This window comes from Palaemon carinicauda, chromosome 19 (genome assembly GCF_036898095.1).
Source record: "Palaemon carinicauda isolate YSFRI2023 chromosome 19, ASM3689809v2, whole genome shotgun sequence".
Classification (NCBI taxonomy): domain Eukaryota; kingdom Metazoa; phylum Arthropoda; class Malacostraca; order Decapoda; family Palaemonidae; genus Palaemon; species Palaemon carinicauda.
In genome coordinates, this window is record NC_090743.1 from 45584007 (window position 1) to 45604408 (window position 20402).

At 38.1% G+C, this 20402-nt stretch overlaps 1 protein-coding gene across 2 annotated transcripts in view; it reads right to left on the reverse strand.

The window, feature by feature from the left end:
- Positions 1-268: 268 nt before the first annotated feature.
- Positions 269-20402, reverse strand: part of LOC137658239 (protein amalgam-like) — a 362391-nt gene continuing 342257 nt past the window's right edge. The window contains exons 5-7 of one of the 2 annotated variants that reach the window (XM_068392919.1): positions 17488-17656; positions 16707-16849; positions 269-585 (exon numbers count right to left, since the gene is read on the reverse strand). In XM_068392919.1, coding sequence (XP_068249020.1) covers positions 16707-16849; positions 17488-17656 — 312 coding nt within the window. In that variant the 3' untranslated portion in view covers positions 269-585. The remainder of the gene's footprint in view (positions 586-16706; positions 16850-17487; positions 17657-20402) is intronic. The other variant, XM_068392920.1, reaches the window with a different exon arrangement.

A 20402-nucleotide genomic window follows, 5' to 3' on the forward strand; every position in this document is an offset into this window, starting at 1 on the left:
AAAAAGGATTATTTAGTCAGTTTCAGAAAATGGTATGATATTTTATCTACAAATTACTAAATTTACGTAACTTATCAGTTAATTAAAATTCGTTTCTTGTTCTTTATATATATATATATATATATATATATATATATATATATATATATATATATATATATATATATATATATATATATATATATATATATATATATATATTGTCTTATACTCACGTTTGCTGTATAGCACATCAAACTTTCACTTGACACTAGAACAACACTAGAACAGTTTAGCAAATGTATAGCACTATATAATTTATATATGTATATAACTCTAGAGCACTTTAAAAAAAATCTACATTCGTCAATATATACTCGAGTACAGTTTACGATAAAGTAACGTTTCACTTTCATCAGAAAAAAAAAAATCAACTTGGTCCTTTTCACTGTACAGAACACGTATTGGTGAGGTGTGAGGGGGAGATAATGCACCTTATTGGATAGCCCGCTCTCTTGTCTCTCGACCAATCGGATGAGAGAACGGACTTCTCGCTGAATAGAAGGTGGCTCGCGAAGACGATCCTGCTCCAGTGGGTTAAACAATCTGTTTTGAGAAGATAACGCACAGTCATCAAATGCCTGAGAGAGAGAGAGAGAGAGAGAGAGAGAGAGAGAGAGAGAGAGAGAGAGAGAGAGATTTTATCTGGCAACCCATAATCCCCTGAGCCTTTATCAATATTTTCCCAATTAATGGATTTTGGTAACTGACCAAAATTGCCCAAGGAAAGACAAGAATTGAAGTTAATTTTCTAGTAAATATAAAAAAGAGGAAATTATGAATTAAATAAATGAATAATCATTGAAAATAAAATATTTCAGGCTTAGTATTGATTCTGTCAAATTAGAAATCATCTAGATTTTGGAATATAATTATTCAGAGGAATAAAAATATATTTCTATATTAACATTGGCATAAATCTACCTACATATACAGTAAGAATATCTAATTATGAGATTAATAAGTCGTTTATAAAAACAAAAACTTAGGAAATTGAACGAACTAAAAATTATGCTCTATAAGAAGCAATATAATTACATTTTTCTTTATGGAGATTAATTATTAAGTCTAACTAAATTAAGTAAACAGAAGAAATCTTTACTTCTTTATATATTTCTCGACCTTTTGCTCGACCTTGACCTTTGACCTTAACATATATCAATTGCCGTGGATTTTTATACATTCATATATGAACCTAGTCTGAAATCTCAGTGACAATGGTTTCCAAACTAATGGCTCATTACATGAATTGAACATTCTGCTTGACCATGACTTTGATCTTTGACCTTGACCTTCCAAAATTTAATCATTACCACCTTTTTACATAACAGTCAATCCCAGCGAGTTTCATTACTTTACGATTGAAATAGTGGCCAGGAAGCTGTTCACAAGCAAACACACAAACACGACCAGGGAGTAAAATATAACCTCATTATATCTCTTATAGCTTTCTCTTCACCTCTGTGTTTCGTGTCAACGGATCTGTTCATGAAGAAATTCACATCAAGAATTCTAATCACTCTATTTCAAGTGATAGACTGGAAAATTTTGTGAATTCAAGTTATATGTCTTTTTAACCATCTCTCTCTCTCTCTCTCTCTCTCTCTCTCTCTCTCTCTCTCTCTCTCTCTCTCTCTCTCTCTCTCTCACCTGATACACAAGGTCTTTTTATCATAGATCATCTCTCACAAAACAGAATGGATAATAATAATAATAATAATAATAATAATAATAATAATAATAATAATAATAATAATAATAATAACACCTACAACAAAAAATAATAACAATAATTATAATAATAAGGATAATAATAATAACAATAATACACCACAACAACAACAACAACAACAATAATAATAATAATAATAATAATAATAATAATAATAATAGTAACAATAATAATAATAATAATAATAATAATAATAATAATAATAAAAATAAAAAAATAACATTAATAATAATAACAAAAAAATAAGAACAACAACAACAACAACAACAAATATAATAATAATAATAATAATAATAATAATAATAATAATAATAATAACAAAAACTCAATAGCAATAACAACTAAAACAACAACAATAACAAAAACAACAACAACAATAATAATGATAATAATAATAATAATAATAATAATAATAATAATATTACAATATACGAGCATATGACAACTGAAAATATGAAGGGTGAAATCTCTCTCTCTCTCTCTCTCTCTCTCTCTCTCTCTCTCTCTCTCTCTCTCTCTCTCTCTCTCTCTAATGAAAGTTTTTGGAAAAGGAAGGAGTTAAAACTATGCATATATTATTTACCTCTCTCATTCCACCTCAGATGTAAGTCAAGAAAAGTTATGTACTAAAACTTCATATAAAAACATTACAATTTTCATTCTATTTTGGAAAACGATTATGGCTTTATAAAATTTACATACTGTCTGGACGTGTGACATGCTTCAATCACTCTCTCTCTCTCTCTCTCTCTCTCTCTCTCTCTCTCTCTCTCTCTCTCTCTCTCTCTCTCTCTCTCCCATCTTTCATACATTCATTCCTGCAAGGGTAGTATTATGCACACTGAATATTTTCGTAGAACCACGGGAAAGAGTGGGAGTGTGAATATGCATTGCCTATTAATTCCTTTTGTCCTTCATCAAGAAAAGAAAAGAAAATTTAAGAGATAAGAGGGTGCATTCGCTAATCTCAAAATCTCTCATAATGTATCTTTCTCATTCCTCTCTCTCTCTCTCTCTCTCTCTCTCTCTCTCTCTCTCTCTCTCTCTCTCTCTCTCTCTCTCTCTCTCTGTTAAAAAACGTGTAATTTTATTTGGAAATTCTCCGTAAAATATACTATTCTCAGCCGTATTTCAGTAAAATACAGGCGACCGTAATTTTTACACTACTTTGTTGCTATCTTTTACGGGTTAGTGACCGTATTATCACTCTTTTACGTTAATATATCTGTTTTTAAAATGGTAAATGCCTGGCAATATTTATCACAGGATTTTTGTCTTTTTCACGGCAAATTTTCAACAGTATATTTACATGACAATTTAAGTTTTCTTATTTCTAACCGGTGGGCTTAAAAGTTAACGAAACGTTATCATTGTCTTAATCTAGATATGTCCTCAGAAAAGTTTTAAATACATATAACAGTGAGAAGTTTAATTGTTTTGACAAATTTCGTTATACTATTTCAAGTAAATGCAGAAGGTTCTCAATTTAAAAACTTGATTCGTTCCAAGAAGTTGTTTATAAGTCAAATTTTGTTAAATTTGGCTAAGGGTAGGCCTAACGTATATCCTATGCCTATGATTTCCATCTTCAAAAGTCAACAAATAGTTAGGTTTCATATGAAATAGTTATCAGGTTATTACAAATATCCTTTTGCTTACTGTATTAAATGATATTACAGTATTTCTTTATCTTATCTCTGTTATTTTCAGTTGGATTTGTGTTTGTATCTCCGAATATTTGTAAGTCGAAATTTTGACTCTCTGAATGTTTGTAAGTCGAGTGTTTGTATTTCCGAATGTTTGTAAGTCGAGGGCCTCCTGTACTTACAAAAGTTTAGAGATAACTTCGCAGAACACATGATAACTTAATTTTTTTTTTCACGGAATCAATGATCATAAAAACTAGGACTGATTTTTTCGTGGTATTATCTTAATTTGATATAATTATAAGAGAACTCTTAGATTGACACAATAATAATAGAGATGAATTTACAGAACTCACTAGATGTTTTATTGTTTTTTCCTATGAATCAATTAAGTTAAAAATACGATTGAGTGTTCGTTTTATTATCTTATCTCACATATATATATATATATATATATATATATATATATATATATATATATATATATATATATATATATTTATATATATATATATATATATATATATATATATATATATATATATTATACATATATTACAGATTAATTTACAAAATTCACGAGAACTTATATTGTTCTTTTCACTGAGCCAGCTATCATAAAAATTATGTCTGAGTTTACTCTCACTGTTAAAATCTTACCGCAAAGAAAAAAAAAACGGTAAAAATCCTGGAATAAATATTACCATGTATTTACGGTTTTAAAAACGAATATATTGACGCAAAGGGGTGATATTACGGTCACCGACCCGTAAAAGATAATAACAAAATAGGGTAAAGTTTACGGTCTCCTGAAATACGGCTGAATTTCCGACTCAAATTACGGGTTTTTTATCAGTGTGTGTGTGTCTCTGTGTATGTGTGTGAGGAATACATTATGAGAGATTATGAGATAAGCGAATGCACCCTCTTATCTCTTAGATTTTTTTTTTCTTTTTAAGGAAGGACAAATGGAATTAGTAGGCCATGCATATTCACACTCCCACCCTTTCCCGTGGTTCTACGAAAATATTCAGTGTGCATAATAATACCGTTGCAGGAATGAATGCATGAAAGATAAAAGAGAGAGAGAGAGAGAGAGAGAGAGAGAGAGAGAGAGAGGAGAGAGAGAGAGAGAGAGAGAGAGAGAGAGAGAGAAGGAGTATGTACATTTTATAAAGCTAAAAGAGATGAAAATCTTTTAATGTATTTATATGGAGTTATAGAACTTGGCTTTTCTTGGCCTACATCTGAGAGAGAGAGAGAGAGAGAGAGAGAGAGAGAGAGAGAGAGAGAGAGAGAGAGAGAGAGAGAGAGAGAGAGAGAGAGAGAGAGTTATAATTTCACCCCTAGGTCACAAAGTTCTTTGCACTTACTCTAACAAAATGCAATTGAATGCAATTTGTTACAATTGAAATCTGATCAAAATGACCCATTCGACTAACTATTACGAAGAGAGGTCATGTTGCATCGGATTGCTTTTAATGGTAGGTCACTAAAGCCGATATTGAAGTTGTCAAACTTTTTTGGCTGCAGTTATAGAATTGGACTAATGTATTGGTTAAACCATAACCTTTTTTATTACAATGGATTTTTGTTTTAGAGCCCGGCTAAATAATGGTAACAGGCTGGATATAATACTAGTTTTCATATGATATTGAATATTAGTATACAAAGTTACATTATGCAAAGAATTATTGAGAGTTACTTTTTATACAAAGTAAGAAAAACTTATAAAACTCTACGGTTATCTTTACATTCAATTTCACTTTATCTTTATAATTCATTAGTGAATGAAGAAAAGAAATCACTCTTTGTTCATCAATAAGAAAAAAAAGCGGCTTTATAAAAAATTTACTGAGTTCAAGACTTGCATTGAAACATTTACTTAATATTCTTGATTTTCCGATTTGCCTGTCCATATTAACGATTAAAATTAATGTGAAAAAGCTGAAATTGATTCTTGAATGACCAATTTCTCAAAGCATTAACATAGAATTACTTTCTTGAATTAGACATTCCTAAAAATCGATAAACACTGCAAAAATTGTTTGTTTTATCAAAAATTCACTAACATCATAAGTAACGCTGAAGTCTAAGTTAGACATTCCTAAACATCGCCAAAAAACACAAGAAAACCGCTCTGTAACTTACTAACATGGAGAAATTAGACATTTATAAACAGTGCCAAAAATAGCTAAAAGCTGGCTCGTGAAATCACTAACGTAAGTAACGCGAAAGGCGAAATGAGACGTTCCTAAACGGCATTAAAAAAAAAAAAAAAAAAAAAAAAAAAAAAAAAAGCTAAAAACTGGCACGTGAAAGTAACGTGAAAGGCGGAATGAGACATTCCTAAATAGAGTAAAAAAAAAATAAACGAAACTAGCTTGTGAACTCACTAACCTAAGTATCCTGAAAGGCGAAATGAAAATTTCCTGAAAAAAAAAAGCTCGGGAATTCAATAACCTCAGTAACGTGGAAAGCAGAATGAGACGTTCCTAAACAGCGTCAAAAACCGCTAAACACTGGCTTACAAACTCACTTACCTAAGATGCGTGGAAGGCAAAATGAGACGTTGCTAAACAACGTCAAAAACAGCTAAAAACTGGCTCGCCAACTCACTAACCTAAATAACATGGAAGGCGAAATGAGATGTTCCTAAACAATGTCAAAAACAGCTAAAAACTGGCTCGTAAACTCCCTAACCTGAGTAACGTGAAAGGCAAAATGAGAGGTTCCTAAACAGCCTAGAAATACCCCTAAAAACTGGCTCGTGAACTCCGTAACTAACGTGGAAGGCAAAACGAGACGCTCCTAAACAATGTCAAAACCAGCTAAGAACTGGCTCGTGAACTCCCTAATCTAAGCAAAGTGGAAGGCGAAAAGAGATGCTCCTAAACAACGTCAAAAACAGCTAAAAACTGGTTCGTGAACTCCCTAACTTAAGTAACGTGGAAGGCGAAACGAGATGCTCCTAAACCACGTCAAAAACAGTAAAAACTGGCTCGTGAACTCACTAACCTAACATGGAAGGCGAAAGGAGATGCTCCTAAACAACGTCAAAAACAGCTAAAAACTGGCTCGTAAACTCACTAACTAGTAACGTGCACGGCGAAATGAAATGTTCCTAAACAGCGTCAAAAAAACTGTTAAAACTGGCTCGTGAACTCACTAACCTAAGTAACGTGCACAGCGAGATAAATGTTCCTAAACAGCGTCAAAAAACAGCTAAAAACTGGCTCGTGAACTCACTAGCCTAAGTATCATGGAAGGCGAAATGAGATGTTCCTTAACAGCGTCAAAAACAGCTAACAACCGGCTCGTGAACTCACTAACCAAAGTAACGTGGCAGGTGAAACCAGACGCTTCTAAACAGAGTAAAAACAGCTGAAAACTTACTCGTGAACTCCCTAGGTAAAGTGGAAGGCGAAATGAGACGTTCCTAAACAGCGTCAAAAACACCTAAAAACTGGCTTGTGAACCCCCTAACCTGGGTAACGTGGAAGGCGAAATGAGACGTTCCTTAACAGCGTCAAAAACAGCTAAAAACTGGCTCATGAACTCACTAACCAAAGTAACGTGGCAGGCGAAACGAGACGCTCCTAAACAGTGTCAAAATCAGCTAAAAACTGGCTTGTGAACTCCCTAACCTACGTAAAGTGGAAGGCAAAATGAGACGTTCCTTAACAGCGTCAAAAACCGCTAAAAACTGGCTCGTGAACTCCCTAACCTAAGTAATGTGGAAGGCAAAATAAGACGTTCCTTAACAGCGTCAAAAACAGCTAAAAACTGGCTCATGACCTCACTAACCAAAGTAACCTGCAAGGCGAAATAAGCCGCTCCTAAACAGCGTCATAAGCAGCTAAAAACTGGCTCTTGAACTCACTAACCTAAGTAACGTGGAAGACAAAACGAGACACTCCTAAACAGCGTCAAAAACAGCTAAAAACTGGCTCGTGAACTCCCTAACCTAAGTAATGTGGAAGGTGAAATGAGGCGTTCCTAAACAGCGTCAAAAACAGCTAAAAACTGGCTCCTGAACTCACTAACCTAAATAACGTGGAAGGCAAAATGAGACGTTCTGAAACATTGTCAAAAACAGCTAAAAACTGGCTCGTGAATTCACTAACCTAAGTAACGTGGAAGGCAAAATGAGACGTTCCTAAACAGCGTAAAAAAACAGCTAAAAACTGGCTCATGAACTCCCTAACCTCAGTAATGTGGAAAGCAAAATGAGATGTTCCTAAACAGTGTGAAAAAACCTAAAAACTGGCTCGTGGACTCCCTAACTTAAGTAACGAGGAAGGCGAAATGAGACGCTCCCAAACAGCGTCAAAAATAGCTAAAAACTGGCTCGTAAACTCACTAACCTAAGTAACGTGGAAAGCGAAATGAGACGCTCCTTAACAGCGTCAAAAACGCCTAAAAAGAAAAATCTATTTTTGGGTGAGAGTGTAATGTCGTCCTGATGGAAGATTCCTGTAGGTAGCTTTCTAAGAGATATTTGCTACAGAGATACTCCCAGAGAAATAAACCGAAGGTCTCCAGGATTCTAACTCCTGGCGTGAGTATCCAGTTAAGGATATCACTAGGGATTAGGGACGTATTTTTTAGATACAACACATAGCAATCTTCACCCCGAATAGATTCAGCTCTTTGATGTAAGGGGAAAGAGTGGCGAAAGAGAGGGGGTGCCGTTCTAGGTACCCGGTGGACCTCTTATCCGTACAACTACAGGCCGTCATTCATATACTTGTCTTTAAGAAGGAATAGCCGCAGATAGAGTAGTTTTGGGTGGGGTCAGCAAAAGGGCGGGTCCATCAGAACGATATTGCACTCACCCAAACATAGATTTTTCGCTTTGCTCAAAATCCATTTTTTGAGCTTGGCCATGTCGTCCTGATGGAAGCATACTAGAGAAATAACTTGAAAGTACTATATCTGTGGATTTGTGTGTGTGCCTTCTACCTTGAATGGATTCCTTATCTGGTCTCCTAGACCTGTATATGAAATTCAAGTTAACTGTCATTTACACTAAACCTGGAACTGGTTTAGTGCTTCCTGCCCCTTACAGGGAAAGTGTCGACATCGACGATAAAGAATCAAGGCTTGAATTTCCATAGGAACGGAAGGTAAAACTTTACAGATTACCTTTCACATACCTTGGAAATCTGTATCCTGATTTTGAATTGGGCCCTTCTGGGGTTTAATTAAAACTCTAGCATGTTTTATTTGTCTGCAACTGAGATAGCAGCAATAAGCCGCAAATACGTTTAGTATTTTTACCTTGCAACTAGATTATCAAATGTAGTTACGATAGGGTATAAATCTGATCCAGCATTGAAAACACATCAGGGTCCATATTTTCTCTCGCAGAAAAAAATATGTAATTCATTATCGGAATAATGCCACTCAATGGAGATGTGAAACCAAATCTGACTGACTTGTACAGACTTTGGGAATGCTTAAACACTGTGATGCAAATGTTCACTCAGCACTGGTGTTATTGGTCAGATATGCACCTATATGGAACAGTGTGTTAATCATCGTTGTGATTTGCACTTGAGGGTAAGTGTACCCACGCACCCGATGCACTGAAAAGTCCCAAAGAAGTTCACTGTTCATCGCAGCGCTAGACGACAGGTTTTATAACACTACCCGCCGCCACCACAAAATTTTTTACGTACTTGCTTCGCATAGTGTTTGTAAAAGACCCTGGATGATCTCCAACCAGTGTATGAGCGGAGTCTTCCCAAGTCCATGTGTTTAAAGAAATTCAACGAAGAAGCAACTTTCCTTGGATCGTGACCTGCGGGTGTACTATTAGGATCTGCTGTGCGAATAAAGTGGGTGAGCTTTGCTCTCAGTTGTCTTAGGGATAGGTTTCATCCTGAAGTTTTGCCCCTGTAGAGCTGTCCTCCCTTGAAGTCTGAAGTTCTTCGAAGATAGGCCTTTAGACACTCTACTGGGCATAGAGAGACATCTTCCTTCAGTGGGCAGATTCTCCAAGGACCCCACCTCTTAGTGAGTAGCTCATTCTTGGCAAGAAAGGCAGGATCAGGAAAAAGGTTCAGTTCTCCAGTCTAGGAACTGAATATAGCCTTCATCTCTGGATAAGGCCACTATTTCACTAAATCTAGCCCATGAGGCTATTGCAAACAGAAAGATGACTTTCTGTGTTTTATCCTTTAGAGTACAATCATCATTGTTTAGGTCTGAAGCATAGTGCAAGACTTTGTCCAAAGACCCAATGATGGGCTTTGGAGGGGTTGCCGGCTTGAGTTTAGTGCATGCTTTTGGGATCTTATTGAAAATTTCACTAGTGAGGTCCACCTCAAAAGCATACAAAAGTGGTCTAGTCAAGGCCGACTTACGCGTGGTAATCGTGGTAGAAGCCAGGCCTTGTTCGTGTAGGTGTATGAAGAAAGCGAGATAAAAATCTATCGATATTTCTGTTGGTTTCCTTTTTTTCACAAAGGACACCCATTTCTTCCAAGATGACTCATATTGTCTCCTAGTCGAACTTGACTAATACTCTTCAATGAAGTCAACTTTATCCTTCGAGATTCCAAACTCTATCGAGATTTTTGCCGGTCTGTTTGCTTTGACAAAGGAGACCCACTTCTTCCAAGATGATTCATATTGTCTTCTGGTTGACTTTGACTTGTATTCTTCTATAGAGTCGATGTTGTCTTGTGAGATCGTGAACCCTTTCTTGGCGGCTAGGGCGAGAAAATCATGAGATGTAGGTTGTTGGTTCTCGAGGATATAGCGTAGACAGTCGACTTCTGGACCAGTTGGGATAAAACTGGGTTCGGCAGAGGAAACAACTTCAGTTTCAATTCTAGAACTAGAGGGAACCGATTGCTTTTGGGCTATTTGGGGGCCACTACTGCTGCTGTCCCTCTGAAGGATCTTAGCTTGTCGAGGACTCTTAGCAGGAGATTGGTTGGTGGAAGCAGGTAAATGCGATTCCGCCTATTCCAGTTGAGGGACATGGAGTCTATCGCTTCTGCTTGAGGGTCCATTAAAGGGGCTACGTAATGAGGTAGTTTCTTGTTGTCGCTCGATGTGAAGAGGTCGGTCTGCAGTTCCGGGACTTTTTCCGAGGTGAAGGAGAATGGGTCTGCGTCTAGGGACCATTCTGTCTCTATGGGCTTCGCCTGTATAGAGCATCTGCTATCACATTGCGGAACTCTTGTAGGTGAACTGCTGATAGGTGCCATCCCTTATTCCTTGTCAAGTGGAAGGTGGCTCATATCACATGTCCTATGTGAGATGATCTCGAGCCTTGTCGATTTAGACATTTTGCTATCCCTTCGTTGTTCAGGGCCAATCAGATGTGGATTGTTCTGCGAGGGGATAGTCTCTTCAACGTCAGGAAAACTGCCAGAGCTTCCAAAACGTTGATATGAAAGGTTGTGGTGGCTGCAGGGGAATTGTTCTTGCTAGGCTCTTGGCTGTTGACCACGGCCTTAACTGCGTGCGCAATAGGGTCGGGGTCAACCTTGGTTGATCTCTTCGAGCGTTTGATACGTATCTTCTCCAGACTCTTGACGCATCTTTTAGACGTGCTTTTAGGACCAGGTCTGTCACTGCCGCAAACGGGAGGGAGTCCAATACTCTTTCCTGTTGTCGTTCTGAAATCCTCTTGTGACGGATTAGTCTCTTGATAGATCCCTCTATCTCTCTCCTCTTCTTGGATGGAATGGAGAGGTGATGTGACTTTAAGTCCCATTGGATTCCTAGCCACTGGAACTTTTGAGCTGGAGGAAGGCGAGACTTCTTGCGATTGATGTTGAAGCCCAGGTGTTCCAGAAACTGAATCACCTTGTTGGCTGCCTGCAGACAAGTAGTCTTGGATACTGCCCATACCAGTCAATTGTCTAGATATGATAGTAACTGAACTCCTTTGGAGTTTAGTTGCTGGATGATTATGTCTGCCGACTTCGTGAATATCCTTGGGGCTGTATTCAGTCCGAAGGGCATTGCTCCGAAGAATCACTTCTTCTGTAGCATGAATCCTAGGTAGGAGGAGAAAGGGCGGCTCAATAGAAGATGCCAGTGAGCATCTGTTAGGTCTATTGAGGCTGTGTTTGCTCCCTTTGGTAGAAGGGTCCTTATGTGTTGTAAAGTAAGCATCCGGAACTTGTTGTTCTCGATGAACGTTTTGAGTAGAGACAAGTCTAGAATGATTCTGAGTTTGTCTTCCTTGGGAACACATAACAGCCTTCCCTGGAATTTGATGGACTTCGCTTACCTTATTATCTTCTTGTTCAAGAGTTCTGAGGTATATTCTTCTAACAAGGGAGTGGAGTGTTGGAAGAATTCTGGAAAACGGGGTGGAGTTCTGTTCCATCTCCACCCGAGTTCACTCGTGATTAGGCTGTGGGCCAAGGGATCGAAGGTCCAGCAATCCCAAAAGTGGTATAATCTGCCTCCTACCTGGAACCCCTCAGTGCTTGGGGGGTCCTGAGGATTTGTGTCCATGACCGCGTCCTCCTCTGCCCCGTGAAGGGTTTCCAGAGGAACCTCTTCTTTGGTCTTTTCCTTTATAAGGACCAAAGGTGGTCGACTGCCTCTCAAAGCCAGGATTAAATGCTGGCGACTGGGCTATCAACTGTTGAGGAACCATCTGGAAGGTGGTTTGAGGCTGTGCTACCAGTTGAGGCACCGTGGCCATGGTCACGGCTGGAAGTTGCGCAGGTTTACGTGGTTTCCTTACCTTTTTGTTCTTAGGTTGGGGACCTCCGTCTGAGGAGGATTTCCTCTTTAATGTCATGCCCCACTTTTGGAGAAGGTTCCTATTCTCCGTGGCTGCTTTGGCTATGACTTCTCGGACCGCTTCCTGTAGGAAAAGGTCCTTGCCCCAGATGCACGATGAAATCAGTTTCCTGGGTTCGTATTTCACTGTTGCCGAGGCAAACACGTGCTCTCTACAGGTCCTTCATGACTTGATGAAAGCATATACGTCCTTCACAAGGGTACCCATGTGAAACTTAGCCAGGAAAACATAAATTTCTGGGGCATTATGTAGGCCTGCGCACATTTCCAGGCAGTTCTGATGAGAAGGGGAGGCTGCTAGTCTCTCTTTTATCTTCTGTTCTCTCCTCAGAAGATGGTCTGGCAACTTTGGGAGGTTCTCATTGAACTGCTGGCCTGCTATCACTGGATCCAATTTCGAGATGGAGAAGGTTAGATGGACGTCTTTCCACTTCTCGCAGGTAGGCATTGCTAGAGAGAATGGTTTGCATTCCTCTAGAGATGGGCAGGGTTTGTTCTTTTCGAATGCCTCTATGACAAATTCTAGAGCTTTCTCCAAAAAGGGGAAAGAGATGGACGAAGGAGCAACAAAGGTGGAATGCCTCTTGCTCAGTGCTAAGACATTGGAGTTGGTGTATCCGGCTCCTTTCAAGGACTTTACAAGGATGGTTTGTGCCTTGTCATGTTCGAAGACAATGACTTCTTTTGATACCATTTCCTCACGGGACGCAAGTTCATACCGCAGTCTTACATAACAGTCTGGATAGGCTGAAAAGCTGGGCCAGAACTAAAGATCTTCAAACAGTTTGGACCCCAACTTCTCTGGGACAAATAGCCTCCCATTCATCATGGGCATGTGCTCCACACACCTCCAGGGGTTGGTTTTGGAGCAGTGAGGGAGATCTGATACTCTAAGGGGCTTAATAGACCCCCTAGAAGTTCCAGGGTGGTCCCTTTCCTGTATCTGTCTCTTGTTCTGTTGGATGGATTGCTTCATCACTTCCTGTTCCTTCCGGAACGATTCCAACATTTGCTGGATCGACGTGAGGAGTGCTTCGCTCTTGACGACTTGTGTAGTTGGTTGAGGAGTTGAGGTTGGAGAGGTTGACGGCATAGGTTGGTATGCCGTCACGGTGAACTGAGGGTCCTCAGTTGCCGTCGAAACAGATCCTTCTTCCTCCGTGCGTGGTAGATCCACGTCTTCTTCAGGGTCTTCTTGCAGTAGGTCCTGTTATGTATCGGTGGACACTTCTGACATCCGTTCTTGGTGGATGTCCATGCCTTCTAGTGCCTTATGAATGTCTGCATCGATCTTCAGCTGTATGAGAGGAGGCTGGACCTGTTCCTGGGGCACTACTGCATTTGCTAGCGCCTTGGGGAACAGAAGGCACCTTAGAGATTCATTGGGTAGGTAAGGTCCCGGAGAGTTCTTTTGGAACCCTCTTACCCACTTACAAAGGGTTTCCCTTGCTGTGTCCCTAGTCTCCACAGTGACTGGGATGGCTTCTCCGAAACCGTTGGTCAGCAGGGTTGAGCAGGTAGAGCAACCTTTGAGGTCCCAATACTTCAGGGATCTGGATACGATACAGTAGGGGGCATGAGACCTGCACATCGTTTGCGCACAAGAGTTCCTACTCTTGTGGTTGCAGACCATAGCTCCGCACTTCACCATTGGCTCCTCCCGCGAAAGAAATGGTTTCAATGAGTATAAGATTTTTATATCATTGATATAAATGCATACATTTTATTAGCAATAGTAATCACTATTGTAAATAGCAGCTTAGGATAGTAAGCTGGAAAGGAAATAGGAAAGACCCATATCTGCATTTCCTCTCCCAGGCAATTGCTGAGACCTCCGTCAGTAATAATATTTTAGATTCCCTGTTAGGGAGAATACAGGGTGGAAGAAACTCTAGTACTTGGAGTTAGGGTTAGTAAGTGTTTATACTAACTTATCCACCTATAGTATATTAATACTGATAGGTGATTTATTAGGGCCCCGATGATCAAAGGATTCATCTGAGTGGTGAGGGATTACTCACCTCAACCTTATATTGTGGTCCCAACATTAGACTGTGAAAGGAAACACAGAGTATGTTAGAAAATAATTGTACTACTGTATTTTTTGTATACTGTAATTCAGTTGGTGTACTACCTGGGTTAGGTTAGTACCTGGCGGCACTAACTTATAGAGAGAGAGAGAGATAAAGCATTAGGGAAGGAGAGTTTCATATCATTATGGTTATCACAACCATTGGAAGTGTAGGAGGACTATCAGGCCGCCTACTCTCTCCTTGCCAGAATGAGAATTGTAATGGAAGGGTTAAGAATCTTTCTGATTCTAGCTTCCATCCATCCACAAAAGGCCTGCCATCAGCTGTACTGCCGACGGCAATAATTGTGGATGGCAGACCAAGAGAGGGCTGAAGACTGCTCAAAAGTATGTTGGGTTTCCCATCGGCAGCCGTCAGGGCCAGCTCAATCTTCCCCCTGTGACATTCACTTCCGGTGAAGGAAGGACATAAGGAGGAATGTGGCTGAGTTGGCTGGGCTAACTGCCGACGATAGGGTCCCGGCCGGCAACACAGACAACCTGGCAAGCCAGGATGACTGTCAGAATACCGGCGAAAGAATGTTGTGTTGGCTATGCCGACACTGAAGGGCAGAAGGGGGAAGGGAAAGAGTCTCATAGCTCACTGGGTGAGAGGAGGCGGTAGGTATGCCGCCTACCTCCGACAGTGGACTTGGCATGCGCGGCTTCCTGTGCCGACGACGTCGATGTCGGCAGAGGAAACATGATACCTTTGCTGGCGACGATGTCGGTAGAGGAAAAATGATACCTTTGCTGGCGACATTGTCGGCGGCAAGACAAGGGCATCCTGAGTTAATTACCATTTATCCGAAAGCCGGAGTTCTACTCGATGGCAATGAAGAAAGACGGTGTTTAGTTTCTTATCCAACCCGAAGCCGGAGTTCTACTCGACGGCTATGAGGAAAGACAGTACTCAGGGAGGGAGGAAGGGTTTAGCCTCTATTCTCTAAAAGAGAATATATATCGCACATTATTCATAATTCCAAAGGATGTAAGTCCCCACCTGAATTAATAATGAATGATAGGGTGAGGCTAAACGTGGAGAATTACTTTATTAACGTATATATGAGCGAGGCTAGACTAGCTCTGGTAGGAACCACGGCTATGTTGGTACCGCCGGGGTTCCCGGCAAGGTTGGTACGGCCGGGGCTCCCGCGAATACGAAAAGTAAAGTTACATAATCGGAAGAGGAATAATAATTTTTCTGTATGCACAATCTTCACTTGTATAATTTGCCTAACTAGCTGATACTATAGCTAAATACCGGGAAATGTCGCCTTACTAACTAAATAAAATGTAATGTAATCGACGACAGCGGTCGTAACTTGGCCGCCTCAGGTCATGGCAACGCTCAACCAAACACACTTAAATTATTGGAATTTAACTGTGAGAAGGGAGCCTAAAATTATACACAGGAATGACTTAATACACAACTTTCCAAAGTATGAAGATGCTGGAGATTGCATGATTATTCCGAAAACTTGCAACAAAACACTGGGAAAACTTTGGGAGAGCACCTAGCTTATACACTACAAGTAAAGGAATGGCGGCCAGTAGTTGTACGGATAGGAGGTCCACCGGGTACCTAGAACGGCACCCCCTCTCGTTCACCACTCTTCCCCCTTACACCAAAGAGTTAAATCTATTCGGGGTGAAGATTGCTATGTGTCGTATCTAAAAAATACCTCCTTGATCCCTAGCGATATCCTCAACTGAATACTCGCGCCAGCAGTTAAAATCCTGGAGACCTTCGGTTTATTTCTCTGGGAGTATCACTGTAGCAAATATCCCTTAGAAAGCTGCCTAAAGGAACCTTCCATCAGGACGACATGGCCTAGCCCAAAATACTGACTCTTAAACGCACTAACCTAAGTACTGGGAAGAAGAAATGAGATGTTCCTAAAGAACGTAAAAAAAAAAAAAAAAAAAAACATAAAAACTAGCTCGAGAATTCACTAACCTAAGTAACGTGGAGGGCGAAATGAGACGTTCCTAAATCGCGTAAAAAACACTAAAAACTGACTCGTGAACTCCTTAACCTAAATAACGTGGAAAGCGAAATGAGACGTTCCTAAAGAACGTAAAAAAAAAAAAAATAGCTCGAGAGTTCACTAACCTAATTAACGTGGAAGGCGAAGCGAGACGTTCCTAAACAGCGTCAAAAACAGCTAAAAACTGGCTCGTGAACTCACTAACCTAAGTAACGTGGACGGAGGAATGAGATGATCCTAAACAGTGTCAAAAATACCTAAAAACTGGCTTGGAATTCACTAATCTAAGTAACGTGGAAGGTAAAATGAGACGTTCCTAAACAGCGTCAAAAAACATCTAAAATCTGGCTCGTGAACTCACAAACCTAAGTAACATGGAAGGTGAAATGAAACGTTCCTAAACAGCGTTAAAAAACAGCTAAAAACTGACTCGTGAACTCACTAACCTAAGTAACGTGGAAGGCGAAGTGGAGAAGCATTCGGCCGAACATCGTCACGAGTATTACTACAATGGCTGGCCCAGATGTTTCACCAGCAGCTCCGCCTATAACGACGGACCCATTCGTCTGCATGGCTGCTGGGAATTCTCCTGTAATGAAAAAAAAAAATAAAACAATAGGGAAAATGTATGTACTCGTTGTTAGGATAGTGGGGTTATGACAGTGGAGTTATGACAACAGAATGTGATAATAGGATCATAATCTTTGTATCGTACTGGTTTGTGGTAGAGGAATTGTGATAATGTGTGATATAGGGTAAGATAAAGAAAAAAATATGATAAGAAAACAAATAATTTCAGAATTAAGCAAACGTAGGCCTACATTCAAAGAAAAAAGCATCGTAGACATATACATATATACATACACACAAATATCTGTGTATGCTTGCTTGTGTATGTATGTATGTATATATATATATATATATATATATATATATATATATATATATATATATACACATATATATATACATACATACAGTATATTAATGACAAATCGCTGGAACGTGCGATATCTCAAGATGACAGCAAGCCAGGAGGAAAAAGGAAACGATGGATTGACCAAGCACTTTCGTGTTATTAGTACACCTCCTCAAGGTCTTATAATTACCAAATGCATTGAGAACACAAAGAACCCTACGTGATAATTAGTAAATTGCTTAAAAGCTAGTTGTTCACAAATGTTGTTTGCACATATGTGTGTGCTTGTGTACTAACTCCCAACTCACCATTGAGAACATGAAGAGTAACTCTGGTGGCATTGATGTTAGAAGGGGCACAGGTATATACTCCCGAATCTGACATGCGGGCTGACTGAATCAACAAGTAACTGGTCGTGGTTGGTCCCTTTTCCACAATCATGGACACCCCTCCTCTGCTGCTGCTGTAGCTGATGTTCTGTAGATATCAGAAAGAAGCATTGTTGTACTGATTTCTTGAGTCTCAGATATTGGGTCACTGGGGTATTTCTATTTCAGAAGCAAATCTTTATTCAAAATTGCAGAAAATGTTTTTTTTTTAATGCTGAACAAGCTAATATAAACCTCTTTTTATAGTTTATATATGAAAGATCGGTTTTAAAGTTATTATTGTTCTTAAAATATTTTATTTTAATTGTTCATTAGTTGTTGTTTTCTTATGTTGAACAGACTGACATAAGCCTCTTTTTATAGTTTATATATGAAAGATCGGTTTTAATGTTGTTACTGTTCTTTAAATATTTTACTTTAATTGTTCATTAGTTGCTTTTTTAAGTTGAACAGGCTAATATAACCTTTTTCTATAGGTTATGTATGAAAGATCTGTTTTATTGTTACTGTTCTTAAAATATCTTACTTTAATTGTTCAATAGCTACTGTTTTTTATGTTATGCAGGCTGAGAAAAGACTTTTTATAGTTTATATATGAATGATCTGTTTTAACGTTGATTTTGTTCTTAAAATATTTTACTTTAATTGTTCATTAGTTGTTGTTTTTTTATGTTGAACAGGCTGACTGAAGCCTCTTTTTATAGTTTATATATGAATGATCTGTATTATTGTTGTTACTGTTCTTAAAATATTTTATTTTTATTGTTCTTTACTTCTTATAAAGTTTATTTTTTCCTTATTTTCTTTCCTCACTGGACTATTTTTCCTTGTTGAAGCGCTTGGGCTTATAGCAGCCTGCTTTTCCAAGGGTTGTAGCTTGGCTGGTAATAATAATAATAATAATAATAATAATAATAATAATAATAAGAATAATAATAATAATATTATTATTATTATTATTATTATTATTATAACTAGACAAGTTACAACGCTGGCTATAAAAGCAGGATGCTAAAACCCCATGGGCTGCAACAGGGAAAGTAGCCCAGTGAGGAAAGGAAATAAGGTAATAACAAATAAACTATATCTGAAAACGACATCATTATTATTACTACTACTAGCCAAGCTACAACCCTGGTTGGAAAAGCAGGTTGCTACAAGCCCATGAGTTCCAACAGGGAAAGTAACCCAGTGAAGAAATAAAATAAGGGAATAACAAGTAAATTGTTTCTAGGAAATGATTGAAATTAATGATATGTTGGACAATTACTCTGAAGGTGCCATTTCATTCGATGTAATTTTTCTAGCTTATTTTCTAAGGTGTTTTTTATTTCTTCAAGTAAAATAGGTCAGGAAGATATTCTTCATCTCGTCAACCTTTTAATATTTTTATCTTAGTTACAGGAAAAAGTATTGATGAGGGTACACTCAAGCAGACTAGTCTACGTTATTTCTCTTCCTCTTGTCTTGTGTAAAGTTTTTATAGTTTATAATAGAAATATTTATTTTAATGCTGTTACTGTTCTTAAAATATTTTATTTTTCCTTGTTTCCTTTCCTCACTGGACTATTTTCCCTGATGGAGCCCGTGGGCTTATAGCATCCTGCTTTTCCAAGTAGGTTGTAGCTTAGCAAGCAGTAATAATAATAATAATAATAATAATAATAATAATAATAATAATAATAATAATAATAATAATAACAACAACAGTCTTAAACTTTAAATCGGTGATAAAATAGGTCATTTGATTTTGAACCCAACTAAAGAAAAAAAGAAAAAAAAAACGTATTCAGTACTACTAATGCAATAAAATCCTCATCGACATAAATTTATGACATATTTAGTCCAAAATTCCCGATAAAAAAAAAATCCCTAGTTTTGGACCCTGTTCATATGTATGTGTCATTTAAATTAAATCTGGCGAACTGATTGAATGTGAATATCATAGAGGACTCAAGTCCCATACGAGATATGCATTTAACATTCTATACCGTATTCGACGTAAATAATTCATTATGATATAAGCGTAATCCTATTAAATCCAAGCTTCTAATGATCCTTAGAAAATTAATTAAAGAGGGTCCTCAACTAAAAAAATTCGGAGATACAAATACAAATCCTACGGAAAATAACAAATATACAGAAATACTGTAATAAAACAATATTATATCATTTGATACAGTAAGCAAAACAACATGTCTAATAACCTGATATCTATTTCATATGAGGCCCGACAATTTGTTGACTCTTGTGGCTGGGAATCATTGGTATAGAAGTCAGGTTAGGCCTACCCTAGGCTAAAATTAAAAAAAAAAAAAAAAAAAAAAAAAAATCGACGTAACCGAGGTACCAGTTAATATCTCTCTCTCTCTCTCTCTCTCTCTCTCTCTCTCTCTCTCTCTCTCTCTCTCTCTCTCTCTCTAGAATAAAACGTTATATTTAGGATAAATAAGTAACATTAAATATGCTCTCTCTCTCTCTCTCTCTCTCTCTCTCTCTCTCTCTCTCTCTCTCTCTCTCTCTCTCTCTAGAATAAAACGTTATATTTAGGATAAATAAGTAACATTAAATATGCTCTCTCTCTCTCTCTCTCTCTCTCTCTCTCTCTCTCTCTCTCTCTCTCTCTCTCTCTCTCTCTCAAATAAAACGTTATATTTAGGATAATTAAGTAACATTAAATATGCTCTCTCTCTCTCTCTCTCTCTCTCTCTCTCTCTCTCTCTCTCTCTCTCTCTCTCTCTCTCTCTCTCTCTCTCTCTCTCTCTCTCTAGAATAATATTTTTAGTTAAATAATTAGTTAACAATTGATAATTCGACGTAAAAAACATTTCGAC